This window comes from Manis pentadactyla, chromosome 4 (assembly GCF_030020395.1).
Source record: "Manis pentadactyla isolate mManPen7 chromosome 4, mManPen7.hap1, whole genome shotgun sequence".
Lineage (NCBI taxonomy): Eukaryota > Metazoa > Chordata > Mammalia > Pholidota > Manidae > Manis > Manis pentadactyla.
Window position 1 is genome coordinate 137,633,956 of NC_080022.1, and position 23,399 is coordinate 137,657,354.

General features: G+C 52.9%; 1 protein-coding gene across 5 annotated transcripts in view; it reads left to right on the forward strand.

The window, feature by feature from the left end:
* Window positions 1–8,215: 8,215 nt before the first annotated feature.
* Window positions 8,216–23,399, forward strand: part of WSCD1 (WSC domain containing 1) — a 45,963-nt gene continuing 30,779 nt past the window's right edge. Inside the window, exons 1-3 of one of the 5 annotated variants that reach the window (XM_036895929.2) lie at window positions 9,254–9,677; window positions 10,097–10,166; window positions 18,558–19,258. In XM_036895929.2, coding sequence (XP_036751824.2) covers window positions 18,832–19,258 — 427 coding nt within the window. In that variant the 5' untranslated portion in view covers window positions 9,254–9,677; window positions 10,097–10,166; window positions 18,558–18,831. Of the gene's footprint in view, window positions 8,293–9,253; window positions 9,678–9,700; window positions 10,167–15,908; window positions 17,809–18,557; window positions 19,259–23,399 lie in introns of those variants that run through there. The other 4 variants (XM_036895931.2, XM_036895927.2, XM_036895925.2 and 1 more) reach the window with 4 other exon arrangements.

Below are 23,399 nucleotides of genomic sequence, written 5' to 3' on the forward strand. Positions count from 1 at the left end.
TTTAGCCCTAGCACATGACTGTGAGAGCACCGTGGCAGGTGGAGAGATTAGATTCAGATGTGGAACCTGGGAAAACTTCAGGCAGGAGTCCCGGCACCTGAAAAATGGAAGCCTTTGGTGGCAGGTAGCAAAGAGAGGTATGTTCCAGGCAGAAGGAACAGAGCATGCAAAGTGCAGAGACTGACTGGGGAGATGACAAAGCTGCGGGGGAACTAGCCAAAGATGGGATAGGTAGTGAAAGACTGTGGACGCTGGCCCCTGAGTCTGAGCTGACCCTGTAGGCAGTGGGAACATGGGCCATGATCACAGCCATGGTCATTCGGGCCAGGGGTTGGGCGGGATGGGTAGGGCTGTGCAGTGGGTCTGGCCAAGCAAGCACAGGAGAGCCACTCAGATGGAATTTAAGAATGTGGAATAGGCAAAAGATGGCAATGAGAACAGAGTAGGGCGAGAGAGACAGAAATCCTGAGCTGATGCCCAGGTTTCTAGTTCAACTCCCTGGGTAGATGGCAGTACGATTAACCAAGGGAGGGAGACCAGGGGCGGAAGAAGCTCTGGAGGTGGGCAAGGGGGATGGTGCCTGGTGGGGGGCGACTGTGCTCGGCTGCCAGTGGGCCATCCACGCGGAGATGTAGGGCAGCATGCTGGGACTGAGGATGGATGTCTCAGGGAACAACGGTGGGCTCTAGGGGAGGAGAAGGAACAAAGAGGTCTGAGGACAGAACTTTCAGGACAACCTTTGTTGAAGGTGTGAGCAGGAGAAGAGGAGCCTATGGAGAAGAGGGAGAATGAGCTGGAGAGGACCGAGGGGAGACAAAGGGGGAACGGCAGCTTCGCTGGACTGCACCATCAGGGAACAGCACCATCAGAGGGGCGAGTGCAGCAATGGAGAGGCACCCCAGACTTGGCAGTCAGGAGGGTGTTGCTGGAATTTGGGGGAGCTCCTCTGGTGAGTGGTTGGAGTAGGTGAGAGCCCGGCTGCTAGGATCAGCAGGATGTGGCAGATATGGAGGCAATGGGAGCACTTGGAAAGAAGGATGGAGAGGGGTGGGTGGCAACCTGGGCAGGGCAGGGTCGGGAAGGGCTTCCCTGGCAATGCAGGGCAGGGGGAGAGGAGGGAGAGCCTGAGACAGAAGTGACTGGGCAGAAGAGGTGGGGGAGTTGGGTCTCTCCAAGGAATGGGAGGGAGCAGGAGAACCCCGGGATTCTCCTGGGAGAGGGGTTGGGCCCAGGAAGGTGGAGGAGTCAGACTCCATCTAGGAGGAGGGCAGAGGGAAGCTGTGGGTATCTTGGCATTTTCCATAAAGCTGGAGGGGTCTTCTCCTACGGGCAAGGCTGGGAAGGACAGGCAGACGGAGGAGGCAGGGTGGAGAGGTGCTTGGCCTGCGGGTGGACTGGCATGTGAACACACTCAGGCAGAATCGCTATAGAGCCCAGTGCGGCTGGATGGAGCATGGGGGCACCAGGAAGGCTGTGCTTGGGGCTGACTCCAGATGCCTGGCGGAGCAGCTGATGGCATTCTGGGCAGGCTAGACACTCAGTGCTGCTTGGGGCTCAAAGGTGAGGCAGGCTGAAGTGTGGGGACATGCCTCCTGTCACCTTCTTGGGTATGGTGACATCCTTATATGTTCTGCTCACACCTGTGAAGTAGGCGCCCAAGATGTGCAAGTGGGAACACCACTGCCTTGAGCTGCACTCCAGAAGCAGGTGGGCTCCAGACCCTAATGTCGCTGGCAGTGTCAGGCTAGCATTTCTTCAAAGCCTGGTGTGGACCTTTAAACCCTTTGTCTTACACACCCAAAGGTGGCCCCGAATGAGTTCATCTGTCTGTGATCCCTGCCCTAACCTTGGGTTCCAGTAGAACCCGTGACTGCTTCCAACCAACAGAATCTGGCAAAGATGATGGGATGTCACTACTGTGATAATTACATTACATAAGACTGTCTTAGCCAACTGGAGAGAGATTCTCCTGTGGCCTTGGAGAAGCAAGCTGCCCTGTTACAGGGAGCTGTGGTGAGCTCTAGGAACTGAAGGCATCCCCCAGTCAGCAGCTGGTAAGAAACTGGGGCCCTCAATCATTCAGCTGCAAGGAAACAAATTCTGCCAACAATCCAAATGAACGTGGAAGCAGATTCTTCCCCAGTGGAGCCTCCAGATGAGAACACAGCCCAGCTGACACCCTGATTATAGCCTGATGAGACCCTGAGCAGAAAACCCAGCCAAGCTGTGCTCAGAATTCTGATGTACAGAAACATCAGCTGTTTCTGCTGCTAAGATGGTAGTCATTTCTTATACAGTAACAAAGAACTAATATTCACCCCTTCATTCACTCACCAATCCACCAATCCATGACTATTTACCTCCTAATCCACCCACCCATTCACACTGCCCCCTTCTTAATTATCAACCCAAACAGTCATTAATTCAATCAACAGGCATTTAATGGCTACTGCATGCCAGAGTCTCTTCTAGGTGATGGGGTAACAACAATAAACATGCTTTCATGGTGCTTACAGTCTATGCATTCAAACCTTTCTGCTCATCACCTCCCACCTGTTTATCCACATCCCTTATGCCCATCTGCACCACCCCAGCACTGTCACCCCCTTCCCACTCCTTGGCTTGCTGGTACAACCAACCTACCAGTGGGCAGAAGACTCAAAAATATGGAAGCATGACTTTTAAAGTGTTCCACTCACCTGGCAGCAGACATTTATTAGGATTTTGCTGATCCTGTACTGAATATGTGGGCCTCACACTTTGGAAGAGAGAAACCACATAGTATGTATATATAAACCACATGAAATATATACATATGAAAATGTATATATAATCTTATATTTCTGACATGTGTCCAGACGGAAGATGTCCTCCATTGGCACCACAGCTCACCAGTACCACTGAGGCCCCAGGCTTCTCCTCTCTTCTGCTCTGTCCTCCTTAGAAGGTTGGCTTGTCACCTCATGGTCTCCAGATGGCCACTTCACTCCTAGGTGCAAAAGAGCCACCCAGCTGTGTTTAAGGTGCTGCAGTTGAAACCCTCAGAGGGGAGGGAGAGAAAAGAGATTGAAAAGAACAAAAGTGCTTCTCTTTCTTAAAAAATTTTCCATATCAAGATGTTTATGGAGGCTTGATTGTGCCCACTGCCATTGGTGTGGTCTTTTCTATCGGGTTGAGGTGAGGGGACGTGGCAGGCTGTGTACATGGATGAACCTGGGAACCACACCGGGAGGCAGAAGGAGCAGGGATGGACGTGAGGGCGGGGAGGGTGCCCTTCCTCCCCAGCAATCCTTCCTGTGAGCCCAGGACACCTGGGATGAGGAGGGTCCGAGAAATGGGCAGCCCTGCTTCCGCCCTGCATGGAGGTGTGCTTCCAGGAGTCGGCAGTGGTGTATTTGAAACTTGACACCATGTTTTCTCTAGAGTTTTATTTCAGCCACTAGCCATCTGCCAGCCCCTATTCTGCTGGAATTTCTTTCATGGCAGCCTCTCGTTTTCTTCTCCTTTTCTCAGGACACTGACTAGTTTTCTTGGAATGGAGCTTGGCCAATGACCCTCATGTGCTGAGAGATGGCATCAATAGTCACACTGCGCCAAGCTTCAAAAAACCCTTGTCTGAGACAACTAGTTTGAAATGAGCCCCCTGGACATCCTACAGCATATCTGGCCAGTACTTCTCAAGGCTGTCACGGTCACAAAAGGTAAAGAAAGAATGGAAACTGTCAACAGACCAGAAAAGACTGGGAGACACTGCAGCTAGATGCCATGTGTGCCCTAGGCTGGATCCTGGAACAGAAAGAGGACATAAATGGGAAAACTGGTGAAATTTAAATAAAGTCTGCAATGCACCTATGTGGGTGTCTCGGTTTTGACAAAGGTGCCCTGACAGTGTGAGGTGTTAGTAGTGGGAAAGCAGAGAGAAGGGGTGGGGGGCTGAGCACTCTCTGCTATCTTTGCAACCTTTCTGTAAACCTAAAATTATTTCAAAATAAGAAGTTTATTAAAATGAACCCACCTCTTCTTTGATCAGTGGTATGAGCTGGAGGTGCACTTAACTAAGAAGGTGACTTTCAAGTTCAAGGCCTTTGATGAGTGACTTAACAGGGAAGTTCATAAAAATGGAACAAAGAAGTGGTGCTCCCTCTGCTAAGCACATAAGTGTGCTCACTGGTGCACACTAGGCCAGCAGGAGCAACTGGGGGTGAGGCCACTCTGCCAGCCTCTTGCACCAGGGCCTCCTTGCCACCCAACACCCTTACACCTCCCAGCAAACGACTGATCCCTAAGTTCTGCATCTAACCCAACCATCTTCTGCACCTGGCAAGGGTCCTTCGAGGCTTTTTGTTCCTCAGCTCCCCACCTAGGTACCACCCTTTGCTGGGAGGAGGTGTTGGGGTCAGGCTGTTATAAAACCAATCTAACAAACCTCATTCTAGCACCTGCTACATGAGACCCCCTATGCCAGGGCCAGCTAGAGTTATCATCATAACTACCACCAGTTGGAAAACTCACCACTGTGTGTTATTGAATATATATATATACCCTTGCCAAGAACCATGCACTGGAATACTTTCCCCATTTTGCAGATTGAGAAGCTACATCTGAGAGAAGTGATGGAATTTGCCCAACTAGAGAAGCAGAACGGATCCCTAAAGACCCTCATTCATTTTCCCACCTCCCTTAAAGAAAGATCCTTCACTAGCAACTAGACAACCTGCCCATTTTACAGAAAGGCAAACCAGGGCACAGAAAGGCAAGTTTTGCATGAAGCCACACAGCCTATTCAGGTTTAACTGGGAAAGGGACTCAGGCTTCCTCCTCATTCTAAGCCCAGTGCTCTCTCTGCTGCCTCTACATCCCTGAAACTTTCAGGGCACTCTGGCCCATGCCCGGAAGTCCAGCTGCTCCCAGACCAGACCAGTCCTCAGGAAACTCCTCCCTTCTTGGGCAGGTACAGATTCCTGCCATCCCCCGCTCATCCTCCCTCTGGTGTCTGCAGGCACAGCTCGGCAGGGGGTATGATTACCATCTGTGTCTCTGGCATCTTTACAGAGGCATATTTGAGTTGCTGCGGCACTCACCGGAGAGACATGTGAATAAGCAGCCCAGCAAAGTGCTGAACCCAGCCTCCAGTCTGAGTGCACGGAGGGGGCACCAAACAGCTCGCAGCACTGCAGAAAAATGCAAAGGGAGAAGGAAGAGACTGCGTGCCCCTCCTCCTGAAATGTTGCCACCGTTCTCTGAATGATGTTCTCTCCAAGGATGATGCCCTGCTCTGCAGGAGCAAAGGGCAACCTTCAAGGCTACTCTGGGATGGGCAAGCCAGGTCCTCCTGTGGTCCAGGGTATTAATGGGGCAGCAGTCATGAGTTATATGTCAAAGGAGGAGGACTCTGGGTGCAGGTGCCCTGGGTGTTGGCAGTGTCTTGCCTGAGGGTTTCAGCCCTGGGCAAATTCACTATGGATTCGGTGAGACTGAAAAATGACAATGGACCATTCTTGGGGTAAAAGGGTTTATTGCCCGGCTTTATTCTCCCAGTGCAGGTTGAGCACTAGAGTCACATCTGCACCCAGCAGTCTGCAGGTCCGTAATTGTCCTCTGTCTGTGCTTCCACCCAGAGCACTGGACGGAGCTCTTTATATAGTGACTCAGTCAATAATACCTCATTGCTAATGGGTGTGGAAGCATTAGCCTCACAGTAGACCAATTACATCATAGTTTAGGGTCAGGTAAGGATCCTGGCCATAGGAACTTCCATTTTCCCCACCATGGTCACCACACAGGTCTGTGGCAGGGGGACACAGTGCAGGGAGCCATCCACACTCCTCCTCCGTGCCTCCCTGGTGGCCAGTAGAATCCAATGGACAGTTGGAAGATGGCGGGGCATAAAAAAGGATCAACTGTGACCTGAGCAAGAGGGAGCAGCCTCTCAGTTCTTGGGAAGAAACATGTTGACCACCAGGAACCCACTTGGGTTCATTAGAAATGTGTCAAGCTGGACACACTGCATTTTTAAAAATCAATGAATTATTTAATAAATATTTTGTGAACATGCCTATGTGCCAAGAATTAAGCTGGACACTAAAGATACAGATCTGAATGAGAAAGAAAGTTCCCTGGCTTTGGGGGTGCTGAAATTCTACATTGGGGGATGGCCGTGGGAGTAAGAGAGGAGCACAGAGACAATAAACAAACACACAAGGTCATGTTGGAGTAATGCATTTTATGCAGCCTGGGAACCAGACGGCTAGGTGGGTGCTTAGCTGGGACATTGGGGCAGGCCTCTTTGGGGATGTGGCATTTGGGGGATGAAAAAGTGCTACAAGCCTGGTAGGTCAAGAGAGCATTGCACATGCAGCATTTCTGGATTGCTCTGGCAGGAAGTTCTTCATGTAGTATTTACTAAAATGCATTCTATAACTTTTCTGTAGCAGAGAGGGTGCTAGGTACTCGTTAGGTATTTTCTTTGATCTTCACAAGAGCCCAATAACGGGTGCATTTCCGCTAATTTGCAGAAGATGTTGAGGCTCAGAGAGATTATGACTTGCTCAAGGTGAGAGGGGAATGAAGCTGGGATTGGACTCCCTGCCTGGGCTCGTCATCCTGATGCCTGTGACTACTCAGCTTCCTTTGTCAACACGATGCAGAAATGTGGGATGGATGATTCATACCTTATTGAATGACTATTTCCAAAGGCTGGTGACTAGGTGGCTAGCCAGTGGAGGGAGAATGCCGTGGGGTGGCTCAGGTTTGGTCTGTATCCCTGTCATGTCTATTGGTTTCAATGATCCAAGTGAGGGCTCAGGTGGTCAGTCACAGTCCACCCTACTCTCCAACCACCCCTGACCTTGCAGCAATTATGTCAAGTTCCTGACAACTATGTTTCCCATGTGTTTCTTGTTTCCTTGCCACCCCCCAGGATGCCTCCCTTGTCTGGAATGGCCCCTGACAACTCTCCACCTTACAACTCTCATTGCTCACAGGCACTTGCATACTATCTCCGTCCATATCCTGGAAGATATCCTAATATCACGGGCTTCTATGCAGGTCACATGCCAGTTACTGCTGAGTAAAGCACTTGCTCCTATCTCCTCTGCAAGGCAGAGAGTAGGACTGGGTTGGGAGTGGCTCTGTTATCAAGCCAAAGTCAAGATGGGCTCATACTCTCTTATCTGTCACTGTGGTTACAGAGGAGGGCCCTGTCCCAACTTGGAAATAGTCCTGCCACTTGAACACCCTAAAGGTGGCCTGAGCTGCACATCCCAAGCCCTTCTCAACTATGTCCAGGATTCTTTTACCTGCCTCCTCTCTCAACATCTCCACCCAGAGTCAGCAGGTGCCGCCTGTCTCCACCACAGAGGCTGTGTGTGTCTTTCCCAGAGGGCTTTGCAAATAGGTGCAGTGTGGCATCAGGCACAGAGATGGCACAGATGCCCAACAGCCTTTTCTTCTCTTTACTTGAAGCATCTCTTCTTCCTGATGGCAGCCACCACTGACCTTCCAGAGGAGCTGGGCATAAGTTCTCCTGGGTTCTACTTGCAGCGAGCCTTGGACATTCATCCACCTTTGGGTCTTGGAGCTTCATCTGTAAAGTGCTCACATGAAGGCACCCACAGACTCATTGTGAGTTTTAGGTGAGAAAATGGGCATGAGAGAGCCAAGGCCAGCTTCAGTGGCATGAGACCTGTGCAGGAGAGGGCCCAGCACTCAGAAGGGCTCCGTGCTTGGTTTAATGTTCTGCTCTTGTCTCTTAAAATTCTTAATAATTCTTGAATAAGGGACCACATTGTCATTTTGCATTGGGCCCTCCAAATCATGTAGTTGTCCAGGGGAGGGCTTGGAAAATCGGTGTGCCCTGTGAAATTGTACAGTGAGTTATTTTTGTTGATATTAGTAACAACACAAACAACCACATTCTATAGGAGGCTTTGCTGTGGGCCAGGAATGCCTGCTGCAGCACAGGAAGTGTCTCTCATTTCCCCCGAGGACTCCAGAACCCCTAATTCTGGGGCTTTGCTTGACTAGCTGTGAGAACTTTTTCCCTCCCGGAGCCACTGGGCTGACCCAAAGTGGGGATCCGACTGGTTCCCAGGCTAATTCTTTCCTTGCCGGTCCTGCACCTGTTGAAACCGGCTCATCTGATCCTTGCCAAACAGCTCTGCCCCTAGCGGGAGTGGGAGGCATGAAACTCCCTTTCAGGAAGACAGGGTTAGAGCCACACCGCACAGCCTTCTGCTCCTGCAGCCTCTGCTGGTACTCAGATTCCTGGAGCTTATCAGCAGCTAGCCCTCGGTGAGCACAGGGCCCACTGATGCACTGACACGCCTGGCGGGGCAGGGATAGCACTGCGGTTTGGAGACTTTTGAGTAGCAGGGACAGTGGTAGTGGGGGGAATCCTTAAGGTTGAATCCAGCCCTTATTTAAAGAGGGGGATTGTGGACAGCAGCGTGTTTGTGTACCTATGTCTCTGTATCAGCACCTGTCCGCCTTTGTGTGTGTGTGCGCGCGCATACGTGTATGCCTGAGGGTCAACACCCAGTGTGACTCTCTATACAAGAGTGTGCCTGTTAGTGGACTCCGGGATGTGGCACTGCTTCTGTGAGTGACTGTATCAAGCATGGGTCTGTCACTGTGTGTCAGTGTGGGGCAGTGTCGTAGCTGACGCCAGAGCCCTGAGTGTGTAGGCGTGAAAGATGGTGTCAATGTATTTCTCTGTGGGGTGGTAATTCTGTGTGTGACTGTCTCAGCAGTGTGTGTGTGTGTGTGCGCGTAAGCATGTGGATGTCAGTGTCTAGCTCTGCATGGGACAATGGTCCAGTGTGCATCTGACTGTGTGTTGCTATCATAGTGCTACAAACTGTGTGTGTGCCTGTCACACTGTCCCAGGTTGTTTTTGAGTGAGTAGGACAGAGCCCTGTGTGTGTGTGTGTGTGAGAGAGAGCGGGTGTCAGTGTGTCTGTGAAGCAATGAGTCAGTGTGTTGTATCCGACAGTGTGCGTCTGATCCTGTGTGTTTGTGTCTGAGTGAGTGCGGTGGCCAGATCCTCTGCGTGACAGTGCCCAGTGTGTTTCTGTATACGTGTGTCAGGGTGTGAGCTCCAAAGCATTCGTCCGGGGTATGTATTTAGCGAGGTGATGGTCGTGCGTGTGTATGTGTGCGTGCGTGTGTGTGTGTGTGTGTGTGAGAGAGAGAGAGAGAGAGAGAGAGAGAGCGCGAGCGGGTGCCGGCGTCTGTGTTCGGGGTGGGCTTGTGAGGCCGCCCGGGGCAGGGTGTGGGCCCCCACGCACCCCCCGCCGCGACCCCTCCCCCCGCCACGCCGGGCGGCCGGCATTGTGAGCGGACGCCTCTAGGACCCGGCGGCGGCCGGCCGCTGTCCCCGGGCCGCGCGAGTGAGCATGTGCAGAGCCGGGCGCCGGCTAGCCCGCCGCCCGCCCGCCCGCCGCCCCGCTCGGCGCCCGCTTGCTCTGCTGCTGCGCTCAGCCCGACGTCCGCAGCCCCAGGGAGCCAGGCGGCGGCGCCCTTTGCCCGGCCGCTTTGGGCCGCTGGCCGCGGGCGCCGAGTCGTGCGGGTGCCGGGGGCGCTCGGGCTCCAGGCACTGCAGGGCTGCGGACTCTGCGCCCGGGAGAGGCGGGCGGGTGGTCCCCGGAGCGGGCGCCCCAGCCGGCCGTGACCGCCGGGTAAGTCCTGTCTCCCCGGTGCCTCAGTCGGGACCCACGCGCGGGCGGCAGGCGGTGGGCAGGCTTTTCCCCGGCCGCCTGCAAACAAGTTTGTGCAGACGCCGCCGGGAGCGAGGAGGGGCTACACCTGCTCCGGCTTCGGGGCGGGCTTGCGGGGGCGCCCAGCGGGGCCAGGGAAGCGGCAGGGTGCGCGCCTGTGGGGAGCGCGTCGGTACGAGCGGGATGCGGCGGCGGTGCGCAAGGCAGTTTCCGAATTCGCGTTCCCCTCCTGGAATCCTGAGAGACCGTCCGTTTCTCCGGACGAAGTCGCGGATCTGGGCTCTGGAAGGGGCGAGGCCGGGATTTGGGGTGCGCACCGCCTCTCCCAGGAGGAGACGTTTACCCAGAAGCAGCTCCCTCTCGTTCTGCAACCAACCCAGGCTTCCGGTCAGCGGAGGATTTTCTCCGTCTCTTGGTGAACTTGAACAGAGGCAGAGGCAAAAGCGAAACGTACGTATTTTGTCCGGAAAATTATCCCAAGTAGAGCTTTGCATTTTCCTAGGTGTGGATGGAGACTTAAGACTGGAGACTGCTAATTGCGTTTTTCTTTTACCCCGAGAAGCCTCCGTGGGTCCCCTCCTCAGGGTAACCTCACCAGTAGTCTTGTTTTGCTGAGCATCTATGCCCGCGAATGATGCCTGTTCGGTGCTTGCTCTCCCTTGGGGCGGCAGGGGCGGAGAGTGGACCTCTGTCTCTTCTCTGAGCAGTGCGAAAGCTGGATGTAAGGTTTCCAGCCCCCACATCCCTGCTCTGGAATCCAGCTGCTTCCCACACTCACCCTTCCCCAGCTGTTCCCAAGATGGACAGACTCAGAACTCCACTGTACTTTTCTAACATTAGATGTCATCATCCTTTTTGTTGCTGGAACAAAGTACTTCAGGTTATGGGAGCACTTGAGCTGTCTGTCCCAGGTTGGGACCCCATAGTTTGTGGATACAGTTGGGGGCTTTTCTTTTCTCTGATCGGGTACATGGAGTGAGAGAGAGAAGGGGACAGGGGGCTTGTCCTGCTCTGTCTGCAGCAAGCCTCAGCCTGATTGTTCCAAGTGCTGGAGAGAGGAAAAGGGGGAGGCTTCCCTCAGGTGTGCCCCTCTCCCCCTCTCCCCCACCCATACACTTTGCTCTGGCCACAGATGTCCCTTGGAGAAGGTGCCTCATTGGGTTCCCCAATGAGGAACCCCAAGGGTTCTGGCAGGAGGATCAGCTGTGTTGGTCTGTGAGTGGGTGTGTCAATTTCCCAAGCACACTCACTAAGGAAAGCTTGGAGGGTAGTTGGGCTGGTGGGCTGAGCCTGGTAGCCTCATCTTCCCTAGGAGAAGACCCCCAGCCCTGTGGTTTCATCCTCCTGTCTCTAGCAGGACCGTTTGTGCAGCTTTTCCAGAAGAATGCCTTCTTTTGAGGTAAAGGGTTCCCTCTTTTCAGTGAGTGATGTAGCCCTGTGGGGTGCTGTCCTGTGCCCTGCAGCTTGTCTGGCTGAAAGTAAAGAGAAGCCTGGATTAGGCAGAAGGCCAGACCCCTGTCCCTTCCTCCTGTCTGCCTAATCAGGCAGAAGTGAATATTCTGGGCCACCAGTTGGTCTTCTGCTAATGTCTGAGTCTCCAGCCAGGTCAGTCAAGGCCTAGTCCTGGGGAGTGCGTCTCAGAGCTAGTCCCCTGTAGGGGCGGCCTGAATAGGTGGCACAGAGCCTCCAGGTCAGTATCAAATAGTGGGGCCTCCTGGGAAGGCATGTTTCTGTTTTAGACAATCCGGGCAGGCTTGTGCTCTCATCTGGCTCAGACCCCAGTCAGCCTTGGAGAGACCAGCTCCCCCAGCCCTCCCTCTGGGGCTGCACTGAGGTCAGAGCCAAGGACTTTGGGGCAGCTCAGTGTTCAGACTTTCCGTCTTTAACCACAACCCGTGTCTGATGATGGCACCCACCAGGAGGGGTGAGCAGGGCTGGAGGCAGGCCCTACTTGTCTGGGGACTGAGTGCGTGGACGTGGCCTTTGACTCCCTTCCCCTTGGACCTCAATGTCTTGTTTTCACACAGTTTCCTTCTGACCTCTCCTTGCTGTAGCTTACTTACCATGTTGACAGACTGCCTGCAAAATTATCAGACTCTTGCGCTTTTGGAGAATATGGTTAAGGAAGAATTCTGCCTCCCAGTGTGGACATGAGAAGTGGGTGGAAGAATGGGCTAGATGAATCTTATAAACTAGAAAATACAGTGCACCTAGTGGTAGCTATTAAGGCTTCTCCCCTCTACTTTGCCTTTCTTCTCTTGCTCCTGGACACCCTTGTGGATGCGACTCCCCTCCCAGTGGGTGGCTGTCTTGGCATGATAGGGGTGAGGAGGGCTCTGTGGACAGGAGTGCCCAAGGTGTCTTGGGCCTCCCCCCATGGCATGAGTTCCTCATCCCAGTGACTGCAGGCATGGTGGGCAGAGAGCCAGAGAAGAGCAAGGTGACTTCGGTTGGGTACTCCACTCACTTGCTCAGCTTTATCCAACCTTCAAAGGGATTCAACAATCAGTCCTCAAGGGTTTGCCACCGAGTGGGAGAAACATATGAACCAAATCGGGGTCTATAAAAGAGGTGGCCCAGAAATTACCCAGAAGAGGTTGGGATGGGCTATTTCAAGAGTGGGATTGACTCCAGATCAACCAATTAAACAGGAAAAATGCCAGCCCACATTGTGGGCTGGCGTTTTCTTGCAGCCTCAGTCCCTAGCATGGTGCCTAGAAGACACTTTCCATCCCTGGTGTTGAACAAATGAACACCATGTGACGGGTCAATGTTACCGTAGCCCAGGAACCCAGAAACTCGAGTTCAGTCGAGCAGTAGCTGCTTGTCTTCGGTCAGGTTAGTTGGTCGTTTCTCTGTCTCAAATTCTGCATCGACGGAATGGGGATGGTCACGGTTTGGACTTCACAGTTTACAGACTGATCACTCTTTCATGTGTCCATCTATTCATCCATTGAGCCCCTCTGGAGGTGTGCTGAAGTACCGTGTGGTCTCTAACGTGGTACAACATAATGATTTATTCTTGTTTCTATGAACCTCAGCAATGGATTTGGTGGAGGAACCCCCCTGCCACGCACCTTCGCAGTGTGTGGAGTTTTGACCTTACCATTTACATTTATACCATTTAAGCAGCATTTCTTATTTTGGACCTTTTAACTTAAGTTCTGAAGTTCAGGAGATCAAAAAATTGCCTCTCCAAAATCAGGGACCCCCACCTGATTCCCGGTTCCCAGACCTTTCCCACCCAAGGGTCCAGCAGATTTATATATAATGCATTCTTTGCTCTCTTTCTGAGCTTCCAAGGCCCAGATGCATGGGACTCTGGGGTGAGGGCGGCAGGGGCCTGAGCATTAGAGGATAGCCAGCTAGCACAGATTTCCTGGGGGTCTGTTGTGTGCTCCATCCAGACGTGGGCAGAGGTGCTGACTATCTGTGCCTACAGGGCACTCACAGGCTGGAAGGAGTGGCAGAGTAGCAGGGAGCCCTGACTCAAGGCAGAAAATGTCACGGGGCACAGTTCACAGAGCATCTGCGGTGGGGAGCAGTTTGACTCCAGGGATCAGGAAGGCTTTGTGGAAGATGTGGCACTGGAGCTGAAGTTTGATGGCCACAAAGTGATTCAGAACCAAGAGACAGGTCCCAGGCATCCCTGGCCAGTGGAAGAGCATGTATGAAGGGGCGTGAAGCATCTCATGCTGACTGGGGGACCATGATTGGCACCTCACATTCTGAAAGAAATGTTGGAAGGAACGGTCTAGGAGACTGAACTAAGGAGGGCCACTGAATGCCAGGCCGAGGAGCCTGAACCTGGCTGCCTGAGCCCTGGGTAGCCATTGTGGGCTGGAGTGCTACTGGTTCTTCATGTCAGAAGGATAACTTGCTTAGGCTGCTGCAGGGGTAGCCTCTTGGAGAGGGGGTAAAGTCTAGATTACAGGCATGGAGCCTGAGCAGGGGCTAGGGGATGGAAAAAGACAGGAAGGGGTAATTAGAGTGCTAAGCCTGGCTGGGGGCTCCTTGGTGTGGCTTGGCTGAGGTTCCAAGGCCGAGACACCTGCCACCCACTGCCAGCTGCCAGTCATGGAGGTTGGGGCTTTGAGCTGTTGGGACCATGAGTGCCCAGCTTCCTTCCAAAGAGCAACACGCTGGGCTCTGTTCCTTTCTCTTTAAGGCTCTCACTTCACTAAGAGTGCACAGCTCCGGATCCTTAGAGGGTTAAAGCCCTCCCTGCAGTGGCCACAGTGGCTGAGATGCTTCTGGGGGTGTATGATTGTTGCCCCCTCACCTGCCACTGACTGTCCTCTCTGTGATGGGTGGTGAGCGGCAGTCACATGACTGAACGTCAGTGGCCCAGGCCAGACCTCGGCTGCTCTGAGCTTTCTCCACTTCCAAGTCCCAGGGCCTGCCTCCTCCCCTCTCCCTGCTGCCAGTCCTCACCTGCTCAGTCCCTTGGAACCCCCAGCCAAGGGGCAGGTGCCATCTTCCCCAACCACCTCTCCTCCTTCAGGCTCAGCAGCTGCTGCCTCCTGGGGCCCAGGTGGGAACAAAGCAACAGGAAAGAACTCAGGTTTTCTGAGGTCCCATCTGCACTAGGCTTCTCCTTCCCTGAGACCCCCAGAAGCCCAGTATCCTATTATTCTCTCATTCCATCAGGATGTCCCTCCCCTAGGCCCAGTCCTTCTCTGCGAGGACACTCACTGGGTCCTCTAGGAGGCCACTGAGTGGGGCAGTGGGTGTCCACCTTTGTCCAGCTTGAGGCTCCATGCCCAGCCCTGGCCCCACTCCCAAAAAGGCAGAGCCTCAGGCCAGGATGGAGCCCCCTGGCAATGGTTCATAGATGGGAGGTGCCACAAGGGAAGCACAGCTTGGGGCAATATGCTCCAGACTTGCAGAGAGGAGAGGCCCCAGGAGGTGGGAACACTTACCCATGCAGCAGTGTCTGGAAGGTTTGGCTCGGAGGATGCCACGTGCTGTACCATCTCCAGCAGCTTTGGCCTGGCATATTTACAAAAAGGTGCTGATGGAGGCATGCTAAACTCCTTTCAAGAATAAATCCTGCCTCATGTGAAGCCGGAGCTGGTGGGGGCAGAGAGAGACAGGAAGCTTAGTGGGTATAGGATGGGCTCTGGAGCAGGCACATAGTTGCCACATTTGTCTGATCTCCACCTTAGCTTTAGCCTCGCGGCTCTCAAATGGGGGTAATCAGGGCATATCTGCCTTGGGTTGTATGGAGTACATGAAGTGGTGCAGGTAAAGGATGCAGTCCAGTGCAGCCTATTTACTAATGCCTCAAGAGCTTAATAAGTGGTGCTGTGGAAAGTTAAAGCAGAAGCTAACAGCCATCTTAGCAAAGGGTCACATTCCAGCAACGGGATACTGCACCCATCCCAGGGAGTGGAGGACTATGAGGGCAGGGAGGGGGGCCCTTGAAACTGCTTTCCCTGGGGGCATAGCTGCTGCAGGCCTCCCCTGTGGTGCATCCTCATTGGCCCTTTGGCATGCAGAGCAGTGAATGGTATGTTTTGTAGGTAACAAGTTTTATGCCCTGATTTGATCCCGTAGCAATGCAGTTTGCCCCCATTTAACAGATGAGGAGCCTGAGGCTCTGCCCGTGCAGTGGGTTGCCCAAGGTGGATTTACTGTAATGGAATGCCCTCTGGCTTTGGGGTATGGAAGTCTTAGTGGATAGGCTCCCAGGCCCAGTGCAGACGGGCAGAGGATAGATATCCCACCAGGTGTTGGCTGGTTCTGCTGTCTGACTGACCTTGCGGCTTGGCTAGGAGCCCTTGTGCGGATGCTCATGTCACCCAGCCTACTCCCAGGCCTCTCTCCGGTTCAGTCATGCAAACGTGAATTGTCACTGCCCTGCTGGCTGTGTGCTGGGATCTGGGCACATGGTGATAGATAAGGGGCTGTGCCTCGGAGGGGCATCCAGCCTTGAGGAGAGGTACACATGTCAGAGATATTGGGGGCAATTGGAAAATGTAATATTGGTAGGGAAGTGTGGCCGAAGTCCAGGGCAGGGGGACAAGTTTCTAATGCTTTGGCATGCAGGCTCCCTGCCCTGTCCACAGCAGGTGTTCTGGGCTGGGAATCAGCTTTGTGATTTTAAAAGTTTAGAATGGCAGGCTGCTTTACAGGAGGCCTGGAGGCCTGGTTCCCCACCTCTCCACCTAGTACACACTTCCCCAGACCAGGGGAGGCTCTTCTGTGGACGGACAGCTCCAAAGAGGACCGTGGGGGTCCTTGGGGAACCCGGGCATGATCAGTTGAATCCTAATTGATTAATCCTGACAGTGTTCCATTCTAGTACACCCTGTGTCTACTGGTAGCAGGATTCCAAGTCCTGTGTACAAAATATGTATAGAAATCATGCTACATCTTGCCTTTAGAGTTCAGAGCTGTGGGTCTACTGCCAACCCTGCTGTTGTTCCATCTCATCAGAACCTTTCTTTTCACAGCAGGGGTCCTTCCCTCTCCCCTTTCATTTCAGTTGTATAGGGATTTTCACTGATGGAATCCCAATCTTCTAAGCAGAAAGCCCTTTGTGAGCAGACTGGAAAACCCCTCTTCATAGAATTACAGCAGAGAAAAGCTCTCAGGTGCCCCTGTTAACATCCACGTGTCTGAATCAAGACCCGACTTGGTTAAGCTGTGTCCTTTGTGCTCACGCATCACTCCATCTCTTCTACGTGTCAGGCTAAGTTCACACATTGCTGGATAAATGAACTTGAGATTTCATTGCCCTAAGACCCCACAGGAGCAAGTCTCTGACATCAAGATTTACCTATCAATTCATTAGAAAAAATGTATTTGGAAATAAAGATCTCTGGGCATTCACACTACCAGGCTTTATGCTGGGGGCTGGAGTTAAAAATATGAATATGGTGTGGCCTCTGGCCTTGAGGTGATCACAGACCTGCATGGATGATTGGCAATTAGCGGACAACTGAAATCACCCAGGATGATGAGTGCCACCATGGCATCAGTGCAGGCTGTGAGAAGACTGGGGAATCTATACCAGTGGGTGGGTAGTAGTCAGAGAAAGCTTCTCGGAGCAGGTGACTCTGGGGCTGGGTGTTGGAGGAATACACACAGTTCACCAGGCAAAGAGGGAGGAAAGGATCTAAAAAGCCGGGTCTTTGCTAGACCTTGATGTGTGTGTGTGCGTGTGTGCATGTGGCATGTGGGCCTGTGCACACGAGACTGGGCAGCCGAAGGAACGCCTGGCAAGAGATGAGGCTGGGTGGATTATGAAGGGGGCTTTGTATGTCATGCTAAGGAGCTTGGAGTTTATCCCCAAAGCCCCGAGGAGCTATTGAAAGGGGTTTTAAGCAGGGGAGCACCATGATCAGATTTGTGTGTTAGGAGGATCATACCCTGGCCGCCTTGTGGAGGAGGGAACGGAGGGACCAAAGCTGGAGGCAGGGATATCAGTCAGGATTTCTTAGGATTTTCTCTGTGGTTTTACAAATCTGATGAATCTGGCTGGGGTGGGCCTGGCAAACACCAGCTTAGAGGGAAAATAAAAACTCTAGAGACCCATCTGAAATGGCTTCCAGCTCAGTCTAATGCTACCTTCATTTGCTGATTGCCAAGCCTGCCACCCCCACCCTAGCCTAAAGGACCCCCAAACTTATTCCAGATCCCTGCCCTCCCTAGAGGCTGCCAGGGTTTGATCAGAAAGGATCTTGCCGGTCTGGGCCCCTCTGGACCATTGCCCCTGGAATGCCAGGCCACAAGAGCCCAAACATTGTCTTTCCTCTCACACCCAGCTGGCTGGCCGCAGTGCACAGAGCAGCCATTGAGGGGCTTGTGGGTCTGGCCAGGGGCCCAGGCCATGTTAGTAACGGGCAGCAGCTTAGTCACGTTCATAGGAGCCTTTCTTCCTGGGACAAGCCTGTCCTTGTGCTACGGGCCATCCTCACACGGCAGCCCAGCCCCCAGCAGCTGCAGAACCCCCTGCCAGCTGCTGCCAGTGCACTCCAGAGGCACTACCAGGGGAACCAAAGCCCAGCATGAGAGCTGAGTGCTGGGGGCGGGCAGACACCCCCGGAAGGCCGCTCTGACAGCCCTGCGGCCTTCTCCACACCAGGTGCATGGCCTGGGCGTTATCTTCTTCATTCTGAATGGGCCTGCCAAATTCAGGAAGGCTGCGCAAGCCCACCTCCTCCCCTGTGCCCTCTCCCGTGTTAAAGCTGCCCCCACCCTGCAGAAGCAACTTCCAGAACACAGCTTGCACACCTGGGAGTCAGCAGATGGTACACATGTGTTGAACACCTGCTGTATACTCATGCCCTGGACTGGGTGCACTTGCCTGTGGTGGCATCCCATTCATCACAAGGTGGGCCATGGAGTTCAGAGTATACGCTCTGAATATAGATGGTTCCCAGCATTGGTGCCTGTTTGCCAGCTGTGTGACTTTAGGAAAGTTACTTTGCTTCCTTTTCCCAGTTTCCTCATCTGTGAAACAGGCTATTACTGTAACTACCTCCCTGGACTGGTGTGAGGATTAAATGAGATAATACGTAAAGACGTAGCTCAGTGTGTGGCACGTGGTAAGGATTCAGTACAAAGCTGCTCTGTCTGCTGCTCCTCACTGGGGCTTCACTCCTGCTCAATGGGAGGGTGTTATTCCCAGCTTACAGATGAGGAAGGTGAGGCCCAGCAAGATTAAGTAACCCACCCAGTGTTATGCAGCCAGCCTGTGGCAGAGCTGGGATTTGAACCCAGCTCTTTGTCCGATGCTCCTGCCCCACAGCAGGCCTCTTTGGTGTGACCCTGGCACAGTGGGAGTGGTAGACCCTACTACTGCCTCTAAGTGCTCTTTCTCTGCTCTTCCAGATTTCTGAGCCAGGAGGCGAGAGTCGGTAGAGCTCAGGGATGGCGAAGTTCGTGATACTCGGGCAGAAGCTGCAGCTACAGGGCCCAGCGGCTGGAGATAAGTGATGGTGCTGTTTGAGCACCTACTGGAAATGAGGCAGGAGGAACAATAACCCCAGGAGAGCCAGGCTGGTGCCAGGATGCAGAGATGAGGCTTCTGGAGGCCCCGGCCTCCCCCTCACCTGGGTGCTAGGGGCCATCCTGGGCTCCAGCCAGGGCCCTGCCGCCCAGGGGCATGGCCAAACCTTTCTTCCGACTCCAGAAGTTTCTCCGCCGAACACAGTTCCTGCTGTTCTTCCTCACAGCCGCCTACTTGATGACCGGCAGCCTGCTGCTCCTGCAGCGGGCCCGTGTGGCCCTCCCGCAGGGCCCCCCAAGGCCCAGCCCCCTGCAGGCCTTACCCGTGGCTGCCATGGCACTGGGTGTGGGCCTGCTGGACAGCAGAGCCCTGCACGACCCCCATGTCAGCCCAGAACTGCTGCTTGGCGTGGACGTGCTGCGGAGCCCCCTGGCCCAGCCCCGGCCAGGACCCCGCTGGCTCCGCAGCCGGAACTCGGAGCTGCGTCAGCTCCGGCGCCGCTGGTTCCATCACTTCATGGGTGACCCCCAGGGGCTGCCCGCCCAGGGCCCTGAGGCCCCCAGGCCAGTTGCCAGCAGCAGAGGTAGGTACTCAGCCCTGGTTCCCCTTGTCTGTTTGGGAGCTGCTCCGAGGAGCCCTGCTTGAGGGTCACAGGATGAGGCCACAGCGGGCCTCTTTCTCTGGCCCTTGCAGCAGCGTGAGAAGTAGACGCTTCAGGCCTGTGGCCTTCACAGATTGTCCCTTTCCTCCTGCTCTGCAGGATACAGGAGGGGCCTGTGATGGGAAGTCCCTTGGAGTTTTGCTTACTCACCAACAAGGCTTCCACATGGCTCAAGACCGAGATGCGCAAGTATATTAGAGCTCAGTCTTTGGGTTCAGACCGACCTTGGCCTGAATCCTGGCTCAGCCACAAATTGGTTGGGTGATCTTGGAATGTCACTTAACTTCTCTGGGTCCCTCGGAAATAGAGGGAAATAGAGATAGAGATACCTACCCCAGAGTCATTGTGAAGATTAAATGTGATAATAGGGAGCAGTGGTTCCTGAAGTAGGGTCCCAGACCAGCAGCCTCAGCCTCACCTAGGGGCTTGTTAACAAGTGCAGATTCTCAGGTTCTCTCCAATTTACCAAAGCCTGAACTCCGGGGCCAGGACCGGCAGCCTGTGTAAAGAGCAACACTGTCCGGGTGATCTGATGCATGCTTAAGCTGAGAAGCACTGGACTAGAGGACCTAGTGTATTATTTGGCACTCAGTAGCTGGCAGCTATTGTTACTTAATAAAAATAGCTAACTCATAGCATTTACTGTGCATCTGGAACTATGCTATTTACAGGTGCTATTATTATATCCCAGTTTTACAGGAGAAGAAACTGAGGCACGGAGAAGTATATACCCCGGGTCATTTTCTTAGTTGGGGTAATCTGGAAGCGAACCCTGAAACCAGGAGCCAAATGGATATGGTGTATTTGGGACGTGATCCCAGGAACACTGGTAGGAAGTGGAAAGTGAGACAGGGAAGAGAGGGTAGCCAGTAAAGGGTACATTATGGAGCAGGAGCTGGTGGGGACTCAGAACAAGGGTAGAACACGCATCCCAGAGTGCAGCCTGGAGGCAGCAAGGCCCAGAAACACTGGGGGGAGCACTGACGGCTCGTCACACCGCAGGGGTTCCAACATCAGGTAGCTGGGCCCCAGGTGGAGGCTCTTACACTGAGTTATTTATGCAGATCCCGAGCACAGCCCAGTAACTGAACCTGTGATGAGCACCTGGGAAGTGTCGTGGCTATTGTTAGGTGGTGACTGAGCTGAGTCATCGTCTCAACCTCCCCACCCCCACCCCCACCACCTCACTTGGTCCTGTACCACACATAAATCATGGGGGAACTGCTCTCTTGACTGAAAAGAGTGTGGTTGGAGCATAGAGAACTCAGCGGCAAGATAGGGAAATGGATGAGGCAGGAGGGGTGTCTTGGACCCAGATCAGGGCAGGATAGGAGTGCCGGGCCCAGGAGTTGGGCTTTATTCTGAAGATGATGAGAAGGTTCCTGGGAAGAGGGAGGAGCACAAGCTGGCCTTGCCTTGGGAGGATGACTCTGGTAGCCCAGTAGCTGGAGGACTGTGCATTCCTGTCTCCATGGAAAGAAGGTTCTTCAGAAATCATCTAGGTCACAGCCTTTTGTTACAGGATTCCTCAGACAGGAAAAATGAGGGAGATCCGAGGAACTGATTCCACAGCTCATTTTACATGGGTGTGATTTCTGTAAACTCTCCGCAGAACACCACGAAGCTGGGTCTCTGCGCAGGCTACACCAGTGCCACTCATTTAGACTAAAATGTGAAGCATTGGCAAAATTCGACCTGGATTTCTTGAGAAGAAGCCATAGAAAGTGCACAACTTTCAAAAGCAGTTCTGGGTTTTTCTCTTGGTATTGCAGCTATGGGTTCTGTGACTTGGGGAAAATTTCCCATGATTCCTCTATTTCTTATTGAGGATCCATGCATGAGTCTCAGTGTATGCTCTTCACTGTGCACTTGAGGAGCTCAGTCCGGTGGCAGAAGCAGATATGCACCCAAATGATTACTGCACAGCATGACTGAGGCACAATAGAGGCACGTGCAGGGGGCCTTGGACCTACCAGACCAAAGTGACAAGCTCCTTATAACCTGGCTTCTGGGCCACTGGCCAGCAGAGGGGAGGGCTCAGGGTGACCTAGTTATAGCTCTGGGTGTAGAGTAAGTTTGTTCAAGAGAACCAGTGGGCACCCCTTTACTTTAAGTTATCTCCAGTGACTTGAAGAAATGATGGAAGGGCCTGCAGTGAAGGCGGATGAGACCGTGGTTGGGTGTAGGCAGGACTGAGAGGCGGCTGTCACACACCAGTATGCCTTAGCAGTTGTTGAACGATTGGAACGGTTACTGTCCTGAGCTCCTGGACAGAGGTTGTTTAATATTTGGAATATCCCCCAGGCTTTAAGGAAGAATTTGCACTCTGGGCGAGGCTGTGATGTCCCGCAGCTGGAGATCAGAGAAAGGGGGTGAGGCAGGGCACTGGCCTGAGAGCCTTCTGGGAGCCCCCATTCAGGCCCTGCACAACCAGGCAGGCCTCACTGGGGGAGAGCAGTCCACGGGCCAACCCTCGGGACAGCTGCCGGGGCTGCAGACAAAGAGGGCATCTCTTTGCGGCCCTGGGCAGCCCGCCATCCTCCTGAAAGGGGATCCTGCTGCCACGGAAGCTGCAGGAGGCTCCATCAATCACTGAGCATTTCATTATACCTTGGACAACATCCATAATGGAATAAAATGTCAGTAAGTTTACTAGGGGAAAAATAGTAACTTCTCCATAGCCAGTTTGTTTTTATTGATAGTAATTTCCAAAGACATTCCAATATCTCCAAAGCCATCGTTAATAGCCTCACGGCATGTCCATTTTGATGTGCAAATGAACAGATGCGGAGTCACAGACAATAATGTATTGTCTCCATTTCAGCCGAAAGTAATAAATCCGCCTCAGAATGTGTCCCAGTGTATCCCTCCTCGGAAGTCCTTTCTTTTCTACACATTCTTGCCTCCGCCAGGGAGTTAGAAAAGCCTCTTGTTATTTTTCCAGAGAGAAGGACTCACCTCCTCACAAACAGAGCGAGGCAGGGAGGGGCGTCTGCCTCCCGGGCCCGTCAGCAGTGGGGGCCAGCCAGGCGTGGGCTTGCCCTCCACTCAGCCGGTCACTGGTCAGCCACTCCTGGTTTTCCAAAGAACTCTATCCTGACGATTAGAAAACATTTCTTTCTCTCTCTTATTAATGGGCCAGTTATTCAGCTGATATTTACTGATCCATCATCACATGAGGTCCCAGGTTATAGTATAGGATCAGAATAATAGCTGTTACTTATTCGAACATCTATTACATGCCAAGCATTGTTCTGTATAGATGTATGTGTGTTATCTCATCTGATTTAATCTCAAACACCCTTATAATGTAAGTGGTGCTATCAGCTATCACCATTTTAATGTTGAAGGAATTGAGTTTCAGGAAAGTAATTTAAAAATGTTTCTTATTATCAACAATCTAGTAACAATAAAAACAATCACTATTGAGCACATATCACATGCCCGCCTTGCGTGAGATACTTTCCACATGTTACCCCATGGTATTCTTACAACTGCCCCGTGAATCCCCATTTTACAGATGGGGAAACCGAGGCTCAGGGAGGGGAAGATGCGCGTGCCAGGTGACACAACCAACCAAACAGCGGTGGGGCCTAGAGCTAAATCTAAGTCAGTCCCTTCCCAAAGTTCTTTCTTCCCACTTCCCCAAAAATGCATATGTGTCGGTCTCAGCCTTCAGGAGTCTTCAGCTCAGGCACCTTTAGAACCTTTTGGTTAATTTCCCATCAACAGTGATAAATGTTTAACAACCCCTGAGCTTGTGTTTGGGATTTTTAATTGAAAGCTGTAATAGAATTTCTTCTTTACTGAGCAACACATCAGAAATTTCTCAAATATTAGTTTTCTTTTTTACAAAGTAGGCAGGCTGAGGAGAACAGTTTGTTCTCACTGACCTGAGTAAATGCTCTCTGCAGTGGTTCATTCTGGTGTCAGTAGTTCTGAGACTTATATAAAGACAGAAAGAGAAGCTTGCAGGGCCTGGGTGTCTGGGAGTCCCAAGCAGAGGGGTGTAGCCCGTTTGTGCCTAGGGACAGACACTGGGTGTGGCCATGTGTGTGTGACC